Raw genomic sequence first — 19,718 nt, forward strand, 5'->3', positions numbered from 1 at the left:
CTGCTTGCAATCTTTGTCGGAAGCCTTGTCTCCTCTCTCTCTCTCTCTCTCTCTCTCTGAAGCCTCGTTTAGGTTTTGTTATTTACTTACTCTCTCTCTCTCTTTTCAACAATTGCAGCCATGAGCAGCCCTCTCTCTCTCTCTCTCTCTCTCTTCCGCCTCCTTGAGAAGCCTCCTTTAGGTTTTGTTATCTACTGTCTTTTTTGTTTCAGCAATTGGCATCCATGAGCAGCCGTCTTGCTTGTCTGCACCCGCCCACCTCACATTCCTTTCTGTACCGTAGCACACTCACTTTCCTTCACCTTCTTCTGGTGAGTTGTCATGGTCCAGTTTTAGGTTGCAGGAACTATGTATCTTGAGTACAACCTCAAAAGCTATAGTGAAAGTATAAAAAAAAAAAAGGGTGAAAGGACGAATCTCTAGAAAAAATTTAATTTTATAATTTTTTATATATATTTTTTTAATTTCATTAGGCCCTTGTTAATCACCGCCCTCTATTCCGCCTTTGTCCCGCACTTGACAGCCCTACCCATCGACCTTTGCTCATGCGTTGTGTTTGATCACAACCCTTGTCAATCGCCCTCCTCTTTCTTAGCCACCTGCCTCGGACAACGCCAACCATCCCCTCTCGTTCCCTAATCACTTGTGCCTCTATTTGAGGGACGTGATCGACTATGATGAGGGTCAATGAACTGAGTGACCAAGTGCAAGCGAAGGCATAGCGACTGCGATGAAAGTTTTTTGAAGTTACAAAAGCAAGATAATCTTTTTACGTAACCAAAGGCACTCCACGACAAAAATATAAAGTTATGAGTTTTTTTTTTAAATTTACCTATATTATATATATATATATATATATATATATATATATATATATATATATATATATATATATATATACCCTTTCAAAATCAATAATTTTGGAGAAACTTTTTTAAATGCAAGTTTTCATTGTTTTCATAAAGCATTTTCTTTTGTTTTATTCTTGTGGCATCCCTTGTTTTTTTAAATATGCCTCCTCTTCACTATCTTTATTTCCTCTATATCCCCCGATGAGTATGAAGGTTTATTGATATTCCACCTACAGCTCCACTCTACCTGTACCTTTGACCCCTCCCTTTTATATGTTAGAGGAGCCAATCGCCTATCTACAACCTCTATCAATAAGCTCTAGGTGTTTGATGCCCTATCTCTCTCGATGAGAATGATGACTTCCTCCTCGCCGACATCACCCTCGCCTCTACTGCTCTCATTCCCTCTCTTGTCATGTTCCTCCCACAATGATGAGGACAACTTCCTCCTCTTTGATGTCATGTTGCCCTTGCCCTTATTGATATCATTTACTCGCTTGCTCCTATCACCATTTTTGCCCCCTCCTTTGCATCGATGTCATTGCACTCACCCCCTAGAAGAATTTGGATGTCATTTTCCTTTTACGATAATCGAGAAGACCCATTATATGTTCTATAACTTATGCTTGATGTGTGAGAGCAAGAGCACAATGAGCTATAGCTAGAACCATTGATGGACCTCTACGCTCACATACGATGGAGATGCAAACAAAATAGAAGGCGATAAGACAGAGATGGTGATAATGACCAACAAAGTGAATATTGGGGGTAATATTATCTTTTAAAAAGCAATGAACACTCTAAAAAATAAAATAAAAATAAGGTGCCATGAGAGAAAAAGTAAACCTGGAGTTTTTCTTGGGAGAATTTTCCCTTTTTTTAATCTATTTCTTGGAATTTTAAGTTAGTATTATATACCTCCAAAACCTAAAGGTCATATATAATTCACTGTAATTAATCTCATCAGCTACCGTACATCAATTGTCGATTGAAATTTTAATTTTCATTAATATCATATAAAAATTCATCGCGGATGATAAAAAATTTGAATAATTTAGGTATTTTGTATGTCTACATAGTTCTTACCTCAAATTTCTATATGAATATTAATGACAATAATATACGTGAAAGATCTATATATAGTTCTTACCCCATTGTCTTTTTCCTACACCAAGAGCTCACTTGCTGTTCTCTCAAAAGTGGCCAAATAAGAAAAAACATGGCTCTCATCAAGCATGTGAGATGATCCTTGGGGATCTGATGCCACCTTAAATAATTCATCCGTTCTTATCAATACTTTTCATCCCATGTCACTTGGAATTATTTGTTTATCTTCCTTGTGATGCCCACAAAACAACATTCTTCTGTGTTTTGTTTGTTTCTTCTTTTATCTTTTTTTAGTACATGATTATAATACTTGACTTTGGTACTTCGAATACCTTTTAAAAAATCATCTCTAGCTATGGAAGCAAATGTTGGTGAGTGATATTTCAGTCTCGATTAAAATTAAATGAGGATTTTTTTTTTCGGGTTTTTATATACATAATTGGTCTAATTTCAATCCACATTGCAAAGGATTCCTCCAAGTCACCTTTTTATCTACTCCCTCATCTTATTCCAATCAAAGTTTAACTTGCGTTGACAATTCTCTCATGCCTTTGCCACCAAATGATACTGCCTCTTTGCTTTCTATTATATAAGAAAAAGGAGAAGGTATGCCATGATTACATTGCTTAATAGTACTTATTCTTTTGACTTTAATACCTTTTGACCTTAATCCACTCATCCAATTTGGATCATAATGCATCAGTCTTCGGCTTAAGTTCTTTTCCTCTATCTTCTATCAAGTATCGGTGTACTATCTCACGGGCTATTATGATTACATGGATTGGTTCGATCCACAAGACCTAAGAATTAAGTTAGTACAAGTCTTCAGGCCATGGTTGACTTCCTCAAACTCTTACTTTCAATCGAATGACACTATGATTGCTAATGCTTGCTCCTTCCGTGAACAAATTGCTCACATGTGGCAAAACAATTGCCCATTAGTATTTATATATATATTATAAGGTTTCGGAATGGGCCGAGTTCATCTATGTGGGCTTTGGATCGGCCCCTTGCAGAAGGAAAGGGCTGGACCGTAATTTTTTATATGTAAAGTGGATAATTTGGGAATTCGCACCTCTTTTGTAATTGACTTCAGATCAATAAATACTTTTATGTTAACGAGAATTATTTTCATATCCAAAGAAGTCCACTGAGAAAAGAAAAAAAATCAAATATGGAAATAGCTTTGGATTCTCTGCAACGCAGCACATCGACCCGACGCCAGATCTGCGCCCGTTATGCTTTGAGATGCGTGCGGAATATGGATTAATCTGCGTGTCACCTTGCAAGCGCTTCCTGATAAGAAACTGTACTGCCTGCAGGAATATGGATTCCAAGTTCATGCTTCGTATCTTATGATTGCAGGTTAACAGCTGTGGGAGGGGTTGACACGGGCAAGAGAATCAGAGGCTGCGTCGTCGTCTGAGACACCGCGGTAGCCACGCAGTCATCTTGTCGGTGGCGCTGCTCCACCGAGTATAATAAAGATACTTCTTCTCTCTTCTTCTTACTCTATTGTATTGCTCATAGAAAGCAACTCCTCTTTCCGTTCTCTTTCCCCTTTTATTATCGCTTCTGCTGCTCATCTTTATTTTCTCCCCGTTCAAGTACCCGACAGGTCTCCTCCTCCTTTCTATCGTGTGTCATTAAGCCACTGAAAGTAAGGAAGAACAAAAGAGTTGCATGAAAGCACTGGATGAATCGAACATACAGACAGCAGAGTAAATGGTGGAGCTTTTAGTGTTATGATGGCAATGGGTGGAGGCGTTCATGGACAGCCTCTCGAGTCGGACACAACGCACTGTAATGGTTTGATTATGTGATATAATATGCTGCAGCTATAAAGATAATGATGAGTTTGTATCCAAAATATTGTCACTGTTATCGGTCATCTGCACCGGCGTTAGATGAGAAATCCATGTTGGTGTTACAGAAACTGTTCGTCATTACAATCATCACCTGCACTGCTGGTGTACAGAGACCACTGTTTACAGTAACTACAGCTCTCCATAAATAACGACCAGAGCCTCTCTCTCTCTCTCTCTGCACACGCACATTTCCAACCCAAAGGTCGCTACTTTTTGCTTGGTTTTCACTCTCCCAGCTGGGAATTTTGGCCGCTGCTGCTCTCACGTTCTTCTTCTCTTCCTTGACCTCTGCACAGGCCGATGTCACCGCCTCCGGAGCATGACTACACGGGCGGCGCCGTCGAGGATGGGGCCCTCAACCTCAAAGAGACGGAGCTGAGGCTGGGACTTCCCGGGTCGGAGTCCCCCGACCGGGACGACAAGGTAGGCATCACTCTCGAGCTGCTCTCCCCCAAGAGCTTCGTTTCCGGCGCGAAGAGGGTTTTCTGCGACGCCATAGATGCGGAAGGCGCGAAGTGGGGATTCTCCGCTGGAGAAGCCGGATCCGAGGTAGATAAGGGAAAAGGCAGCGTCTTGTTCACGCCCAAGGGTGAGGGTTCCGCCGGCGGGAAGCCTCCTGGGCTGGGGAGAGTGGGGAACGATGCAGCGGCCTCCGGGCAGGTGGGGAACTCGGGGAAGAGTCATCGTGAAGTGGCTCCTGCAGCAAAGTAAGTCTCGTAAGGTCGCTAAAAGTGGGGATTTTGGGAGCAAAATGCGATCTTTTTCGTTTCGTCCTTCTTTTGCGTTCGTCTTTTCTCACATAGAGCAAGTTTGATTTCGGTTTCTACTTCTCCATAACTTGGAAGAAAAAGATACAAAGAAGAAAGAACTTTTGTGTGGTTGCTCGAGGTGTCATCTACCGATACATAACCTTTGCTGGATCTGTCGGGTCGCATAACAGAAGGATGAAAGAAATATTGTCCAAGTTGTCGAGGAGTTCTTTGTTTCTTTGCAGCGTTTTCTTATATGGATTACTGTTGAAAGCTTCCTTAACCTTCTTGTGTTCATTATTTTATCTGATTGCTCCTTTATTCTACTTTCTTGAACCCCAAATCTACAGAAAACTATTCATCTCAAGTGAAAAACATTCAGAGAATTCCCTTTCTTATTTCTTTGCTATTCATTTTGATGGTCTCAGCATGCTTTCTGTTCTCTTAGTTAGATTTTAAGCTGTGGAATACACTTTCCTTTCAGCAAATACCTCCACCAGTTTGCATCTTTTAGCTTCAAGGATCAATATTTTTCTTTGGAGAAAGTTTCAGAGTGATGTTTAAGTTTGCTTTATGTTGAATTGTTGGGATGGTCTAACATTGAGGGTTCGCTGGGACAGGGCACAGGTTGTAGGTTGGCCACCGATCCGAAGTTATCGGAAGAACACGATGGCTACGAACCCTCCAAAGTACAAAGAAGATGTAGATGGGAAGCTTGGGTTGGGGTGCTTGTATGTGAAGGTTAGCATGGAAGGTGCTCCTTATCTTAGGAAAGTTGACCTTAAAACATACAAAGACTACAGAGAGCTTTCTTCGGCGCTGGAGAAGATGTTCAGTTGCTTCACAATTGGTGAGTTCTCTGGTTCAGTTGCTTCACAATTGGTGAGTTCTCTGGTTCTTCTACACTTGGAAGTTCCTATTGCAGATCTACACATATGCATTTGACATTACAAGCTTCTTTTAACTGTGTAATCTGCAGAAGCTCTAGTTTCCAACTGTCTAGGATGCGGGAGTTGTCGATCTTGGCCATTGAGTTCCATTGGGGAAATATCCTCGTTTAATTTAGGAGCTGTCAAACTAATTTCTACTATTTCTGATCAAGTCTCATGGAACCTCTGCTACATCAACCTTGCTTGCACCTTTTTAGATTTTTTTTAAATCTTCGTATATGCCTAGATAAGTGATTGTTCTTTAATTTATCCTCGAAACTTTTGTTGATGCTTGGTTAAATTGGTTTAGGTACTTCATTGTATGTTTCTCATGTAAACCGTAAGCTCTCAACTACTTGCAGTCGGCAACATGGATTTGCTCTTTCCATTCAGCTCTGTCGAGGGCCATTTGAACATCCATGCTATATTTAATTCTTTTCCGATGCCTCGAATGGACACCTGAACATCGTGGCGAAAATTTAATCGGAACAATTTTTTTCATCTTTGATAGTTTTGTAGCATGAGAAATTTACTTGTGCTTCTAAACCTCTTGGAATTTTAGGACAATGTAATTCTCAAGGAATACCAAGCAGAGATGGATTATCCGAGAGTCGGTTGATGGATCTTTTAAATGGGTCTGAATATGTTCTTACTTACGAAGACAAGGATGGAGACTGGATGCTTGTTGGTGATGTGCCGTGGGAGTAAGTCAATTTGAAGCTTAGCTATTTTTGAAGCATTATATCATAATAGCTTTAGAATATTATATTTTTTGGCCAGCCTTTATCAGAATAATTTATGACATGGAATCACTTCTCTGAGCTTTCACCTTTTGTTTGATTCTTAACAATAAAGGTTACATTCATTGTGCTCTGTTGCAATTCCAGGATGTTCACAGATTCCTGCAAAAGGTTGAGGATCATGAAGGGTTCTGATGCAATTGGACTCGGTAAGTTCAGGCAAACCGAAATCCTGAATAACCTACGGTCCGAACTACTGAAGGGTTCTGATGCAATTGGACTCGGTAAGTTCAGGCAAACCGAAATCCTGAATAACCTACAGTCCGAACTACAAACTTCGCAATCTGTAATGATGCTTCCAAAATGCTGATATTCAATTTCACTTCTATTTTGCAAATCCATAAATTTTCATTTTGTATTTGTAACATGGTGATTTTTTAGTAGTCATCTATTCCTTATTTGGACAATTGAAGTCCGTCACTATTCAGTTCAAATTCACTACTGCACAAACTATCGCTAAACAAATCTTAATCTGTGACCCTGCAGCTCCAAGGGCTATGGAGAAGTGCAAGAGCCGGAACTAGGGACCTTTGTTGTCCTACATATGGCTGTAAGGGCCCCTCCTTGAGACCAAGAGCTTTAGGGGTTTTAGTTGGCAACTGTTCTCTGTCTATTATATTATTTGAATTGCTATTTCCGATGGACCAAAGACTCTTGTTAATTAAGTTTCTCTAGGGACATAACTTTGTCGGATTGTGCTTTCAGTTTGTATGTCTACCTTTCATGTAAATATTTGGCTTGCTCTGTGCTCCTACAATCTGGTCATCTTTGCCTGCTCGAAAATGTTCAACGATGCTTGTTTTATTTTTTATTCAAGTTTAAACATGAAAAACCACCTTAAAACCTTGACATATCTAATCGACGAACGATCTCCTTCTGGAGACCGGTACTAAATCATGACATTTCTAATTGGAATGCAAATCATGCAAGTCCACATTGACTTTGGAAGCTGTTTCTCGGGCAGTTCTTTTTATAGATGTTGTATTACTGCTGTTGCCTTTTGTCGTTTGCCTTCACTTCTCAGGGAGAGATTATTGTCCTTTGCAAACACAGTTGTAAGATCCTGAGTTTGTCTTCACCTAATTGCACAAGTCAATGACTGTGTGGTATCTTTGTTAGAAAAATATCAGGTTTCAGTGTCTGCAAGCTAATGTCTCATTCTTCTTCTTTGCAAAGGGGCTTTGGCTGGCAGACCAATGTCACTGTTTACCTAAAAGCCTAATGAAGAAATTCCCTGTTTCTGTTATTCAATTGTTGGATCACTTTCATGCAGGCTTTTCTTTTTCTTTTGAGCCCTAGACATGCATGGTGAAACCTGCCTCACCATGGCAGCTTTACTGAGAAGCTTGGTGTGTGGGGACCTACTCTGTGTCACATAGCTTTTAAGGGTGATGATATTGTCCATTGAAAGATACAAATGCTTTCATACAATCATTCACCTAGAGCTAGACTGGAATATGGGAAATCAAAATGGTGGGAAGTTTTTATCTTCCCTTAGCTTTATTCCCCCCCCCTAAGAATCAGGCTTTCTCTCTATCTCTCTCTCTAGGGGTGATGCTCCACTTGTTTCCTTTATCTTAAAACAATGTGCACTAAGCATGCAATGTATTCCATGGGTTAATTTGTGTGTTGATTTCATCTGTCAACCTCTAATCCTATTATCCTCTTTATATGTATACTCTGCATCCAGTAGCTTGTCAATGCCTCCTTTGTGCTTTCTACTTGCAAACTACTCCATCTACTTTGTGTTGTTTGTATTGAATATGCTTGATAGATGTATCCTGCTTCACTGACCAAATTGCTAGTTATAATAGTTTTTGTCTTCCTTTTGTCCAGATTATTCTCCCTTACAGTGTCCCAATTATTCGAGTGACAAAAGTTCTAAGCCACAAACTGCATGCTAATTTTGTTCAGACTATGACATTGCCAATGCCTGTGTTGAAGGTTGTTCTTATGATGGTAATAGATTGTTTTATCTCAACCAGTTGAGTTGCAGAGTGGTGAATCTTATGCTAATGTTGAAAATTTTATTGTGTTCTTATGTATGTGCTTTTATCATTACTTGTGCACTAAGTTTCCAGTGAAGAATTTACTGTGATGGATATCCCAATATCAGTCCAATCAAAGAAGAAAGCAAAAGAGAATTTGATATTATGTGATCATGAACAGGGAAATTAGTTGTAAATGAGATGGCAAACATTGGCAAATTATCAACTGGCAGTCATGTCTCTTCCAGATGCAGTGAGTTGCTTTCTGAGTTGGGAGCTTTTGATGGGAGCATAGGCAAACATCTTCCAAAATGAGTTAGATTCTGCAATCTTACCCTATGCATTGAAGGATAAAGTTGTTTATAGCTACAGTTTGATTCTCACAGATGATATGCTTAAATCTTGTCCAAGCTAGATGAGTTAAATATTAATCTGCTCATTGGAATCAGGTCCTACATGATGAATGGCAACTTGTAGGATAACATAAAAGGTATGGACAGAACCACAAACATTGGATGGCAGTATGTGCAAAAGGGGATGAGAGGGGAATGGTGCAATCGATGAGAGCTAGCTAGAGGATGAGGGAACACTCTCCTCGCCTGAACAAGAGAGACCCACAAGCTGCTTGCAGACAACCATCCTTGTTTTCTAAAGCAGCTGTTGGTCTACTCTACATCAGTGATTTGCCAACATCGGCGCTGGGACTTGCCCTCTGATATGAACTGTGCCCCCCCCCATCTTCTATATTACCGTTTTGGATTTCCTGAGAAGGATGATGCACACAGTGACAGTGATTTACCACCAACCACTCCATTTGGGTCTTTATCCTTGCTTTCTTATTTTTTGTGTCTTTGAGAACAGAGAAAGGGGACACTTTCTTGATTGAGAATGGGAAGTGCCACCAGTGGACAGAATGCAAAGAGTAGAGTTCTTTGGATCACTGATATGAATGTGTCTACGTTTCACCTACACATATAATGTGTCTTACAGTACTTTAATTCCTTTAGATTCCCACAGAGAAACATAAATAACACTATGATCTCGTACGCACCTGTGTTTATGGTTCTTTTGTCTCTTCCTGTGTGTTTGCGACAGGCACCGAAGAAGATGACCAGCATTTCTTCCCTTGATGGCAACCTCTCGTGGCGACAGAAGAAGACGAAGGCAAAGAGACAAACGCAGGCGAGGAGAGAGAGAGAGAGAGAGAGAGAGAGAGAGAGAGAGGGGGGGGGCTTCCTCTCCGTGTGAAACGGCGGGCGGGGACCGCAGCTTAAGACATGCGGGACCTGTGCCCTTAGCAAATGGAATGGCGTTCTTATCTGGCTGGTGACTCGAGGGAGACACTCAGCGCGTCACACCGACTCGTGCGTGTAACAGCGTGACCACCACCGTGTAGCGGATGACAACGGATCGGGCGAAATCCGATATCGCACAAACTCCAACCCGTTATCAGATAAATCACCAGTATCCGACTCCGATGCCAAATATGTAACATGCGAATCCGCTCAAGCCTGGTTAAACTCGGATCGGGCAGTCTCATGACACGTGGCTCGTCAGAGAGGGCACGATCTGCGGCCCCCACCAGTCCTGTGTGCCAGAGTCACGTGACATGAGTAAGCTTATTTTTGAAGAAGCGATTCCCATCGTCAGTTACGGGCCCCAAAAAATGGCGACGGTGTGTGATGACTTGGCCTGCACTGTCAGCCTTAATCGGCTGACACGGATGAAACGTCATATTCATTTTATTACGCAAACGACAAATAGTTTGTAACGGTACGTTACAAATTGGTTTGTACGCTATGCCAATTTTATCGGCTGTTTAGGGCATCGGCACGGAGAGGTGTTCGTGAGAGGGAGTTTTTTTGTTGGGGGTCTTGAGCATCGCCCGCCCATCATCCACCGGATACCGCGAGAGATGAAGCTGAAGCAGCTTGAGGGCCTCCTCGGCACGCTCCAACAATTCTCCCACCCAAAGGTAGGCTTTTGCTGCCTTTGCCTTCGAATATGTTCCCCCTCTGCCGTGCTCTTCTCTTTATTCCTCGCAAATTAGCTGATTCTGGTCTTTGATGTTGTCTTTCTTTCATTGCTCCTTTCCTGGATTCTTCTTTAAAACATATTGATAAAAAACATTTCTTTTGTTTCGTTTCACTCTGATTTGATTTTTCTATACGTGGCTGCGCAGGTGGAACTGGAGCAGTATCCGACAGGACCACACATTGCGTCCCGGTTGCTGTATACGGTATTCTCCTTTTCTTGTTGTTTTTCTGGTGGTTGTTGCCCCGAATTCAGACTTGGCGAGGATGAACATGTAGGAAAAAAAGATTTTTTTATCTCCATGCCGATTTTCCCCGTTTCTTTATCGATGTCTTGCTCTTTCTGGTTGATGTTTCTTTGACAGCTTTATCTTTTACATCTTAGTTGGAGTTTTAGTTATAGGATTTGGTTGGAATTTTAGAATACCAATGACAACTCTATTGCTCTAAAATGTTGTTAGCTCTCCAATAATTTGAAGACCTTAAAGTCTGAAGCATGTTAAAGTAATATACACTAATATTTAGATGTAGGTGCTACGAGGTTGCTGATCTTATGAAAAGTTCAGTTAATATACATTTTATTGCGTATCTTGCTTTGATAATTTGTTTGAACTGCCTATAAGATGTTTGTTTCTTTTTCCCTGATGGTGAATGCTTATGGAATTCTCTTATCATCTGAATTGAGTATGCCGTTTTTATGGTAGTTAAAACCATTCAATACCGCTTGTTATAACATTCTTATTATGTGACCATTAACAGGCCGAAAATACATTTGGTGATATAAGTGGCAAGGTCGTGGCTGACTTCGGTTGTGGCTGTGGTACATTAGGTTTAGCAAGTGCACTTTTGGGTGCAGAGTGAGTACCTATTGTTCTTCTATTCCATTTGGTCAATCCCTCACCCGTTGCAATTTGCACATTTTCGTTTTTGGTGCTAGTTTGAAAAGGCATACTTAATTGCTAGTTATAGCATTTAGTTTTGATGGCCAATATTTATGTGGATATAATATTTAATACTTTATGTGTTATATGCACAGGCAGGTTATTGGCATTGACATTGATCCACAATCTCTAGAAATCGCTTCAATAAATGCTGCAGATATGGAGGTATCACCGTAGATTCCAAATTGCAATATGATTTCTTTAACCTGAAATAAATGACATACTAGGCCTTCACTATGGTCATTTTGTTATGTGTGCAACAAAATGTTATCTGCACAGATGGAGTGCATGGAATCTATGGCTTGTTGTTGTAAAAGCTTTCAAAGAATAACCAAGATGCAATTAGCTACGTATACTTTAAGGGTGGGGTGGCAGGGAGGCATAGGAATGGGATATGCATTGGTGTATCACGCTGATTCCTCTAGAACAGGCATATAATGTGAGACAAGCAGCAACTTGATTGATGGGCTAATTATTAAGTTTGATTTGAAGGAATTTCATGACCTTCTATGTGCTTGATTTTGATGGAAGATTTGAAGGAACATCACAACCTGGATCATGGAGTTTCTAGCTTAGCTGAAGTTTTGTATGACCTTAAATTTGTAGGAATATCACATCTGAATATACATATGTATACATCCGTGTGTGTACTTATATGCCCTTAAATGAGGCTGCTTTTTATCTGTAAGATAATATTATCCTTTTAACTAATTGTCACAAATCAAGTCTATATTTATCCTGCCTTTTTGTTAGGTTTTTTTGTGACAAGTCATGTAATTTAAGGCTAACATGTGCTCTTGGGATAATATATGTTGATGCAGCTGGACATAGATTTCATCTGGTGTGACGTCAACAAGTTAAGATGGAGAGGTAATTGCAGCCTTTGACTATGATTTTTTATGCATAATCGTGTTTTTGGCTTACCTGTATCTTCTATAAGAAGCATCTATTAGACTATCTTTTTGCAAGAATTTATTGGACATAGTGAGGATCATGTTGGAATTTACTTGAAGTGTGCTGTGAGAATCAGAAGAGCAGTTCCGACTCCTATCATTTGCTTATAACTGAAGTTTAGGGGGCATATTGATTATATTATACCTAAAAGAAACTTTCAACCACATTCTGGTCCTAGGTTGTCATGGTACATGCCATGTGATGTCGCTCCTTGCAGCACCATGTTAGGTTTCTCGTGTCACATGCGAGGCATGTTTTCATGGGTTTTATACTTGGAATGGTACCTGGGCAGATAATATGCGAGTATCATGCAGCATAGACAAGCATGACAATCCTCATGGTGTGTTAGATTGTTGCAGCCAAAATTCCATGATATCTTTGTTTAACAATGTAAAGTATGTTTGTTGAAATGTTGAATTGTCAAGTATTTGCTTATTTTAGGTCTTAAATACCTTGTGTAGATGATGTGGTTGACACTGTTGTGATGAACCCTCCTTTTGGGACTCGGAAAAAAGGATCTGACATGGAGTTTCTTGCCAAGGCTTTAAAGGTGAGGATTGTTACTATCTCACACACCTGTCACGGTTACCACCATCTGTTTGTAAATTTCTTTTCTGATTGTTCTCAGGTTGCTTCTCAAGCAGTCTATTCTTTGCATAAGACTACAACCAGAGATGTAAGTTGCTTTTATTTGCATGTTTTTAGGAAGTCCATCAAACTGAACTAGCTATCACATGATTGCTTTATGTTTTAGGAATCGGTGACTGTACATCCTCATCTTAATTTGTGTCTTTGATGTTTCACAGTACATTAAAAGAACAGCTATTCGAGATTGCAATGCTAGAAGCGCCGATATTTTATGTGAGGTATTCTGATCGTTGTCCTGTTACCCTTTTTGCTCTGTTCTTAACTACAAGAGTTTGAATCACAATCCAGTTTGACTTCTCGTGTTTAGATATCCAATTATTTAATCTGAAAACTGAAGCATAGATTAGTTCATAACAGGTGATCAAGCTAGGTACATGCTAAACCTCATTTGAGTTGGTAAACTTTTTTTATATAACTGCAGAAAAATAGCAGAACAAAAATTCTAGCACTGTTTGCATCTTTTCCATCCTGCAGGCAAGTGATTTTGTTTTCTGGTTTTGCAGCTCCGGTTTGATGTGCCACAAATTTATAAATTTCACAAAAAGAAAGAGGTCAATATTGCGGTGGATCTCTGGCGCTTTGTTCCTTATCCCACTCAAGAAAGTGCAGACAGCTGAGTGACATGGTAACCAGGATGAAACACATCTTTATCCAATCTCGAGCACTAAGTCCGCATGTTGTGACTTGTGACTGCTAGTTTCGTTCACCTCAATCAGCCGACCGAGCTATCATGACAAGAACAGACAGCAGAAGTAGCAGATTCAACTCGTAGATGGCAATTTTTTTTCAACTTAAAGATCACCCTTAACGGCCTCGATGGAAACTGAAATTTTACTACCTGTGGCTAAACACTTCATAAAGTTGGCTATAAGTAGGTAGGACAAGAGATTTTAATTAGGAATCCACTTCTACATGCATGTGCTTTCTTGTAACTTTATAATGACCTGGAGATGAATCTGCAATCATGTTTGGCTTCATTTTGTTCCACTAATGATTACTTTTTTTATGCAAAATATAAATTGGCAATATTCTTGTTGTCTCTTCTCATCTTAAGTCGATATGTTATTCAGATTTTGGAATTCACTCTGCTCCTTTTCTATCAGAGACAGCTAACAACTGTTAGATGCTATCCTGATACTTTACAGTTTGCTTTCCTCAATGTTGCCACCAGAGCCTCATCAGCCTGATGCTGGACATCAGGTGTGCTTCAGCTATCAGACATTATCTTACGTCATATGGATTTTCCCTCCCTTCTGTTTTGATCTGTAGATCTGGGTTATGGGGTATGACTCCCAAGTATCCTGTTGCTAGTGATAATAGCATCAGGACAAATATTTTTGGAAACCTGATTTGATTTGTTTAAACTGGATTGGGATACTTTTTATTGAATTTAGAACTGGTTCAACAAGGAAATTAGATACTATAATCGAGTTTGGATTTGGATACCTAAGTTTTAATCATGTCTGAGTTTGAATAGAATGAAATTCGCGCATTTCCTTGCATTGGGATCTCCTACGAGTATGTGAAGATATCATTTTTGTGCTTCGGAAATTGATGGATTGTTTGATCAATCCATCTCCTTGGAGTATGGCTGCCTTTGTTTTGCCTCTCTAACTTCTCAATCAACACAATTAAATATAGCCTTTGCAGAGTCTCCCATTCTGGGAGTCAAGGCATCTTGTGGGCAACATATGGTAGGATCCATTACTAGTCATCACTAGGAAACCTATTTGAATCCAATGTTATGCTAAATCTGACCTTATCACAAGCATCAAACTAAGATAATTTTTTGTGTTTATGCTTGCCTGTAGAAGATTGAATTCTCTGTTATTCTTTTAAATTTATATTACTGAAGGAATTTTGCTACTATTGAAATGGGATTCATCACCATCTCAGTCCCCAACTTACCAAGAAAAAAAAGAAAAAGAAAAAGGAAAGGGTTCTTTAACATCTACTGGAACCATTAAATAAACTTAAAATGATCATCCATGCAAACAAATAATTCTGGATGCTGCTACATATCTGTTTTTTTTATTCTCACAAAAAAAGAATTCCCCATGGCCAGATTAGTGTTTATTAGGTATATGAACTTTGTCACATAAACTAAGACCAAGAAGTGACTTGGGTTTTTGTATTTAATGAGTTCATTGCAGAAGGATTTAGTTTATTGGCAACGTGGGATGAGAAAGTATTATTCCAAGAAGAATGCATGTGGGTGTAATCTGGATTAGATGTTCTATGTTTCCTATCCAGCTCACAGTATCTTGTTCATTCACTTTCTATAGTACATTTCATCTCTGGAACATTTTCTACTTGATTTATTCTGTAAACTTCATCATTCCTACTTTGCTGGTCACATCATCATTCCAATGAAATGGATTTGCTGGTATCAGTGTTGGGATAAGTGCCTGTGGCAGGGATTCTGGTGGAACTATCATCAAGCAAATGAGAATTAATAAAGGATGTACACGCAAGCATACATAAATTGCTCTACTTGGAGTGCTTTCTTGTGTTGTATCCCTAAGTGGATAAAACAATCTTGAATGTATGATTTGAATTATTTGACTTTTACTGTATTATTTGAATTACCTATCAATGTTGGACTCCCATGTCATGCTACATGGTAGTGACATTTTCTGACCGAACTTCTAAATGTATTTCATACTCTGTAAAGTGGAATATTTATAATCTCATGATAGCTTCTGCTTCCTTTTTTTTTTCCAAATCAAAGAAAAAGAGAAGAAAGAAAGAAAAAAAAAAACTAGTATTGCAATTGCTGACACCTGCAAATGACCCAAGTGAGTGGAGATTATTAATACAATAGTTGAATCTGATATCAGCAGTGCGTTGTCCCTTAGCAATCCTTTTCTTTTGATCTCAGAAGACTAATGGTAGTCAACAAAGAGGTACCAGATGAAGACATGTGGTTGGGAACTAAACATGCTAGTCATTTCTGTGGCCTTGGACTTTTAATAATCAGTCCTTAATGCTGTCTTCTGGCAAAGGTTTTGCCACCAACTTCATCAAAAGCCATGCTTGAGAGGCATGAAAAGTGTCAGTTCATAAAACAAATCAACTCAAGAAGAACAGCTGTCATGTTGGTGATTAAATACTCAAACAATGTAAATAAAACCACCACTAGCTTGCAGAAGATTTTGATTCCTTGGACAGCTACTTCTCTAGAGCAATGAGGTCAATCAATGATGACCCGAGTTTGTCAATAGTGTTGGATCTGTGCTTGCACATAATTTGTTCCATATGGATGTCAGATTTCTGCATCTCTCTACAGATGCTCTGTGTTCTGCAGAGTGGGAGTTGCATTGTAGGATATCTGAATTCTACTCTAGCAGCTAAAAGAGGCTGCATGATTGACTGCAGATTCTAAGAGAAACTTATGACAGGTTTTGTTCATCATCATGAGGTGCAAGGATAAAAAACACAGAACATGCATACATATATCATCTGTCAATGGACTTCATGTTGCAAGTAGGACATCTCTTTGGTGCATGTGACTGCATGAAAACCTAGATTGAGTTCCTTTATAGTCACATATTCTGAGAACTATAATTATACTCTGGATCTGAACATCCATCCCCAATATGAAACTTCTTTGCTATTTATCAAAGCTGATACTTGCAATTATGAAATACTACAGCTTACTTTATCTTATTGATAAGATTAATGACATAATCACCTGTTAGTTTTGGCAAAATTAGATCTGAGGATTCCAAATGGAAAAAAAATCAACCACTTCCAACATGCTTGAAACTGTGGAAAGAAATCAATGTGATTGAGCTCACTTGTCATATTTGTTGATCCTAGCTACAGAGATTGGGGGCAGAAAGCATATATTCTCTCTTATTCTTATTCTTATATATACATGCATACCATTCATGACTGTGAAGATTTGATTCATTATCTAGATACACAATTAATAATTCAGAAACTGTTGGATGTCTATTTCTTTAGGCCCTCCATGTCTTCTCTTTTCAGGATAGAGAGCTGATAAAGAAGGTCAAAGCAAAAAGGAAATGTAGATTCTTGGAATTCTAAAGGCTTGAAAGTTCAGAGTGGCTTCCAGATTAAGAGACCTGCAAGTTGACAAACTACACATGTCAATTGGCCCAAATTGCAAGTATTTTTTTTGTATGGTAATCACTTGATTATGGGATCAGACATGTCCAAGTTGCACTTGGCCTCTTACAACCTGCCATGCTTTGTGCACCACCACCATGGGTGCCAAATGAACTCATATAATTGTTGTACTAAACTTTGATATCGAGTCCTTTATGTTGGATAAATATATTGATGCGACAAATATTTCTGGCCAATTACAATCATACACATGGAGGAGACGTGTATGAAGCTTGATGGCTTTGAATACAAGTGAGGGTGAAAATTTGCAGGAAGAGTTTTTTGAGTTAGGTTGGCATTTTAGGCCTATTTTGTCTGATTCTGAGCTGTCTGCTATTAGATTAATTGCTGCTCAGTCCCCTCGAAGGTAGTATACCTAATATTCCCCCCATGACGAGCACTCCATGGGACTGCCAAGGAAGCTTCTTGATACTATTATTTAATGTTTGATATGTGGTCATCTTTCTCAAATCTATCTTGTATGATTGATGCATGTTTTTTATGTGCCACGAGGAGCATGGATCTTGTGATCAATCACTTGCCAAGTTAACCGAGCGTATATTGTCTTGGAGACCAAGAATCACGTAGCAGCATCATCTTTGGCAACTTGATCTATGAAGATTGTTAGCACATCGCCATTATTTTAGCAAAGCAACAAAGGGAATGCAGTAGGAAAATGCACTATAATATTGCACCAAATCTTCATAGAAATCGCTTCCAGTTTTGCAATAATTGCTTTGTGGAGAAGCTTAAGAGACGCCTTCGCATCCCTCTCTCTCTCTCTCTCTCTCTCTCTCTCTCTCTCTCTCTCGCTCGCTCGGCTATATGGTGTGTGGTGCGGTGGCCTCTCCAAGTTCAAGTCCTGAAGGAGAGATGGGAAGCTGCAACCTCGGTCAGCTGGGAAATGGAAGAGTTGGGTCCTCGAGGAGGGGGAAGAAGAGCAGCTCAGACAAGCAAAAGCAGCCGCAAAGAGGACTTGGGGTGGCTCAGTTGGAGAAGATTAGGTTGCAGAATGAGATGATGGCCGGCTATCTTCACTCCCCATTTCCCCGCGATCTCAACAAGGTCTCTCTTCCCTCTCTCTCCTTTCTGAAACACACACACGAACGCTTCTGCAAGATCTCTATGCTTCTTGAATTGATCTTGTCCCCCATGTCATCGTGCAGGAGGATCTGAGAGCGCCTTCAACGGTGACCACCTCATCCTCTCTCTTTGGTGCTCATCCTAACATCATGGTATGACCATCATGATTCCTGCAGGCGAAAAAGCCTTAGATCTGATTAAGCTTAAACTACGCAACCGGGGATCAGCATTCTATTTGTTTCATTCCTTTCATGAACGCTTCAGAATCTTCTTTCGCCTTCGTTGACGAGATCTCACATCGTTTCAGATGGGATTTGGAGGCTCCACAGGGACAGAGATCAGATACGGTGAGCTTTATCCCGGTGCAACAGCAAGGTAATCGATCTTAATATCAACCTCTTACTAGGATACGATGGGAGAATGAATGAATTCAACGTTCGCGTTCGATTCTCAGATCCTTGAACGACGCAAATGATCTCCGACCACATCACCTTCGACGGCCAACCGCGACGCTGCCGCTCATCGAACAAAGCTCGGAGGTATGTATGTCTTCCATGAACCCGATCACATCTGGGTTTCGACTTCCGTACTCATTCGGAGTCCTTCATGCAGAACGACGGACGACGCGACCGGCGTCACTCGGTCGGTTCTACCAGCAGCCAAAACTCCGACACGAGCAACTCATCAGAACTGGATTTAGAGCTCAGATTGTCACTGTGAGTGATGCTGATTTACATGTCAAATGCCTGAGCCCGTCATCGGCGTTGCCATCAAGAGAAGCATGACGCTTGCAATAGGAATCGGAGATGCAGCTCTCGAGCAATTAAGAAGTTGATATCACACCCAAGCTGGAAGCAGAAAGAGTGATTCTTTGTACTCCATCACGAACACTGTTCTTCCTAGCTCAATGTCACGAAGAACCAAACATGCTGTGATTTGCTAGCACCAATCATGATGCCATGAAAGCTCTTCGATACGAGTTACATCGGGTTCTACATATCTATGATGTATGGTCTGCTCAACATCTGATCCGTTCGAGATCATTTAATCATCAAACAAAGCATTAATTATCCACCAAAATTGTATTATTTTGTTCACCGATGATGAAACCTTTTTTATGGGTCAAAATTTGGTCGATTACTAGCAACATCGTCGTTAATTCGTCGCTAATTTTCTTTGATTTATGACTCGAGGCAATGAGTTCTCTCCTTCGTGTTCATCCCATAAGCCCTTTTCCTGGATCTCACGTGACCATAAAATGGGCCCGCGATTATTGGGTCCCAGAGCTAATTTGGGGTTTTAACGAACGTCAAACTGATCATTACCATTGAACAGATTTGATCGATGTGATCCTAAATCTTTGGATCCCATCATGGGATATGTTGACTTAGTTATACATGGTATTAATAGCAGACAAGATTTTGGAGGTATTTTGATTATATTATATTTTTTTCTTTGTTCTTCTAATTAGGAACGACAGTGAATCGAGGTTGTCAATTTCTGCTACAGCATAAATCTAATGCGGCGGCGGCGGTATATAAAGGTACAAATAGAAAGGTAAATATAAGCACTTCCTAAAGAAGGTCAACATGACTTCCATTGCTTTGACCATGTCAACGTTGACCCTTTCCCC

General features: G+C 40.0%; 3 protein-coding genes across 3 annotated transcripts; all 3 read left to right on the forward strand.

The window, feature by feature from the left end:
• Positions 1–3,496: 3,496 nt before the first annotated feature.
• LOC135625210 (auxin-responsive protein IAA21-like) lies at positions 3,497–7,061 on the forward strand. The gene is made up of 6 exons (XM_065129650.1): positions 3,497–4,028; positions 4,123–4,533; positions 5,196–5,425; positions 6,067–6,208; positions 6,392–6,528; positions 6,791–7,061. The coding sequence occupies exons 2-6, from the start codon at positions 4,127–4,129 to the stop codon at positions 6,826–6,828; spliced, it is 954 nt and encodes a 317-aa protein (XP_064985722.1). The 5' UTR covers positions 3,497–4,028; positions 4,123–4,126; the 3' UTR covers positions 6,829–7,061.
• Positions 7,062–10,106: 3,045 nt separating this feature from the next.
• Positions 10,107–13,845, forward strand: LOC135586525 (uncharacterized). The gene is made up of 9 exons (XM_065129651.1): positions 10,107–10,267; positions 10,475–10,531; positions 11,085–11,182; positions 11,362–11,431; positions 12,088–12,136; positions 12,682–12,770; positions 12,849–12,896; positions 13,027–13,086; positions 13,372–13,845. Exons 1-9 carry the CDS (start codon positions 10,208–10,210, stop codon positions 13,483–13,485), a joined length of 645 nt encoding a protein of 214 aa, XP_064985723.1. The 5' UTR covers positions 10,107–10,207; the 3' UTR covers positions 13,486–13,845.
• Positions 13,846–17,763: 3,918 nt separating this feature from the next.
• Positions 17,764–19,217, forward strand: LOC135624259 (protein SPEAR1-like). The gene is made up of 5 exons (XM_065127684.1): positions 17,764–18,067; positions 18,169–18,237; positions 18,393–18,460; positions 18,540–18,624; positions 18,698–19,217. The coding sequence occupies exons 1-5, from the start codon at positions 17,828–17,830 to the stop codon at positions 18,803–18,805; spliced, it is 570 nt and encodes a 189-aa protein (XP_064983756.1). The 5' UTR covers positions 17,764–17,827; the 3' UTR covers positions 18,806–19,217.
• Positions 19,218–19,718: the final 501 nt, after the last annotated feature.

Source organism: Musa acuminata, chromosome BXJ2-10, assembly GCF_036884655.1.
Source record: "Musa acuminata AAA Group cultivar baxijiao chromosome BXJ2-10, Cavendish_Baxijiao_AAA, whole genome shotgun sequence".
Classification (NCBI taxonomy): Eukaryota; Viridiplantae; Streptophyta; class Magnoliopsida; order Zingiberales; family Musaceae; genus Musa; species Musa acuminata.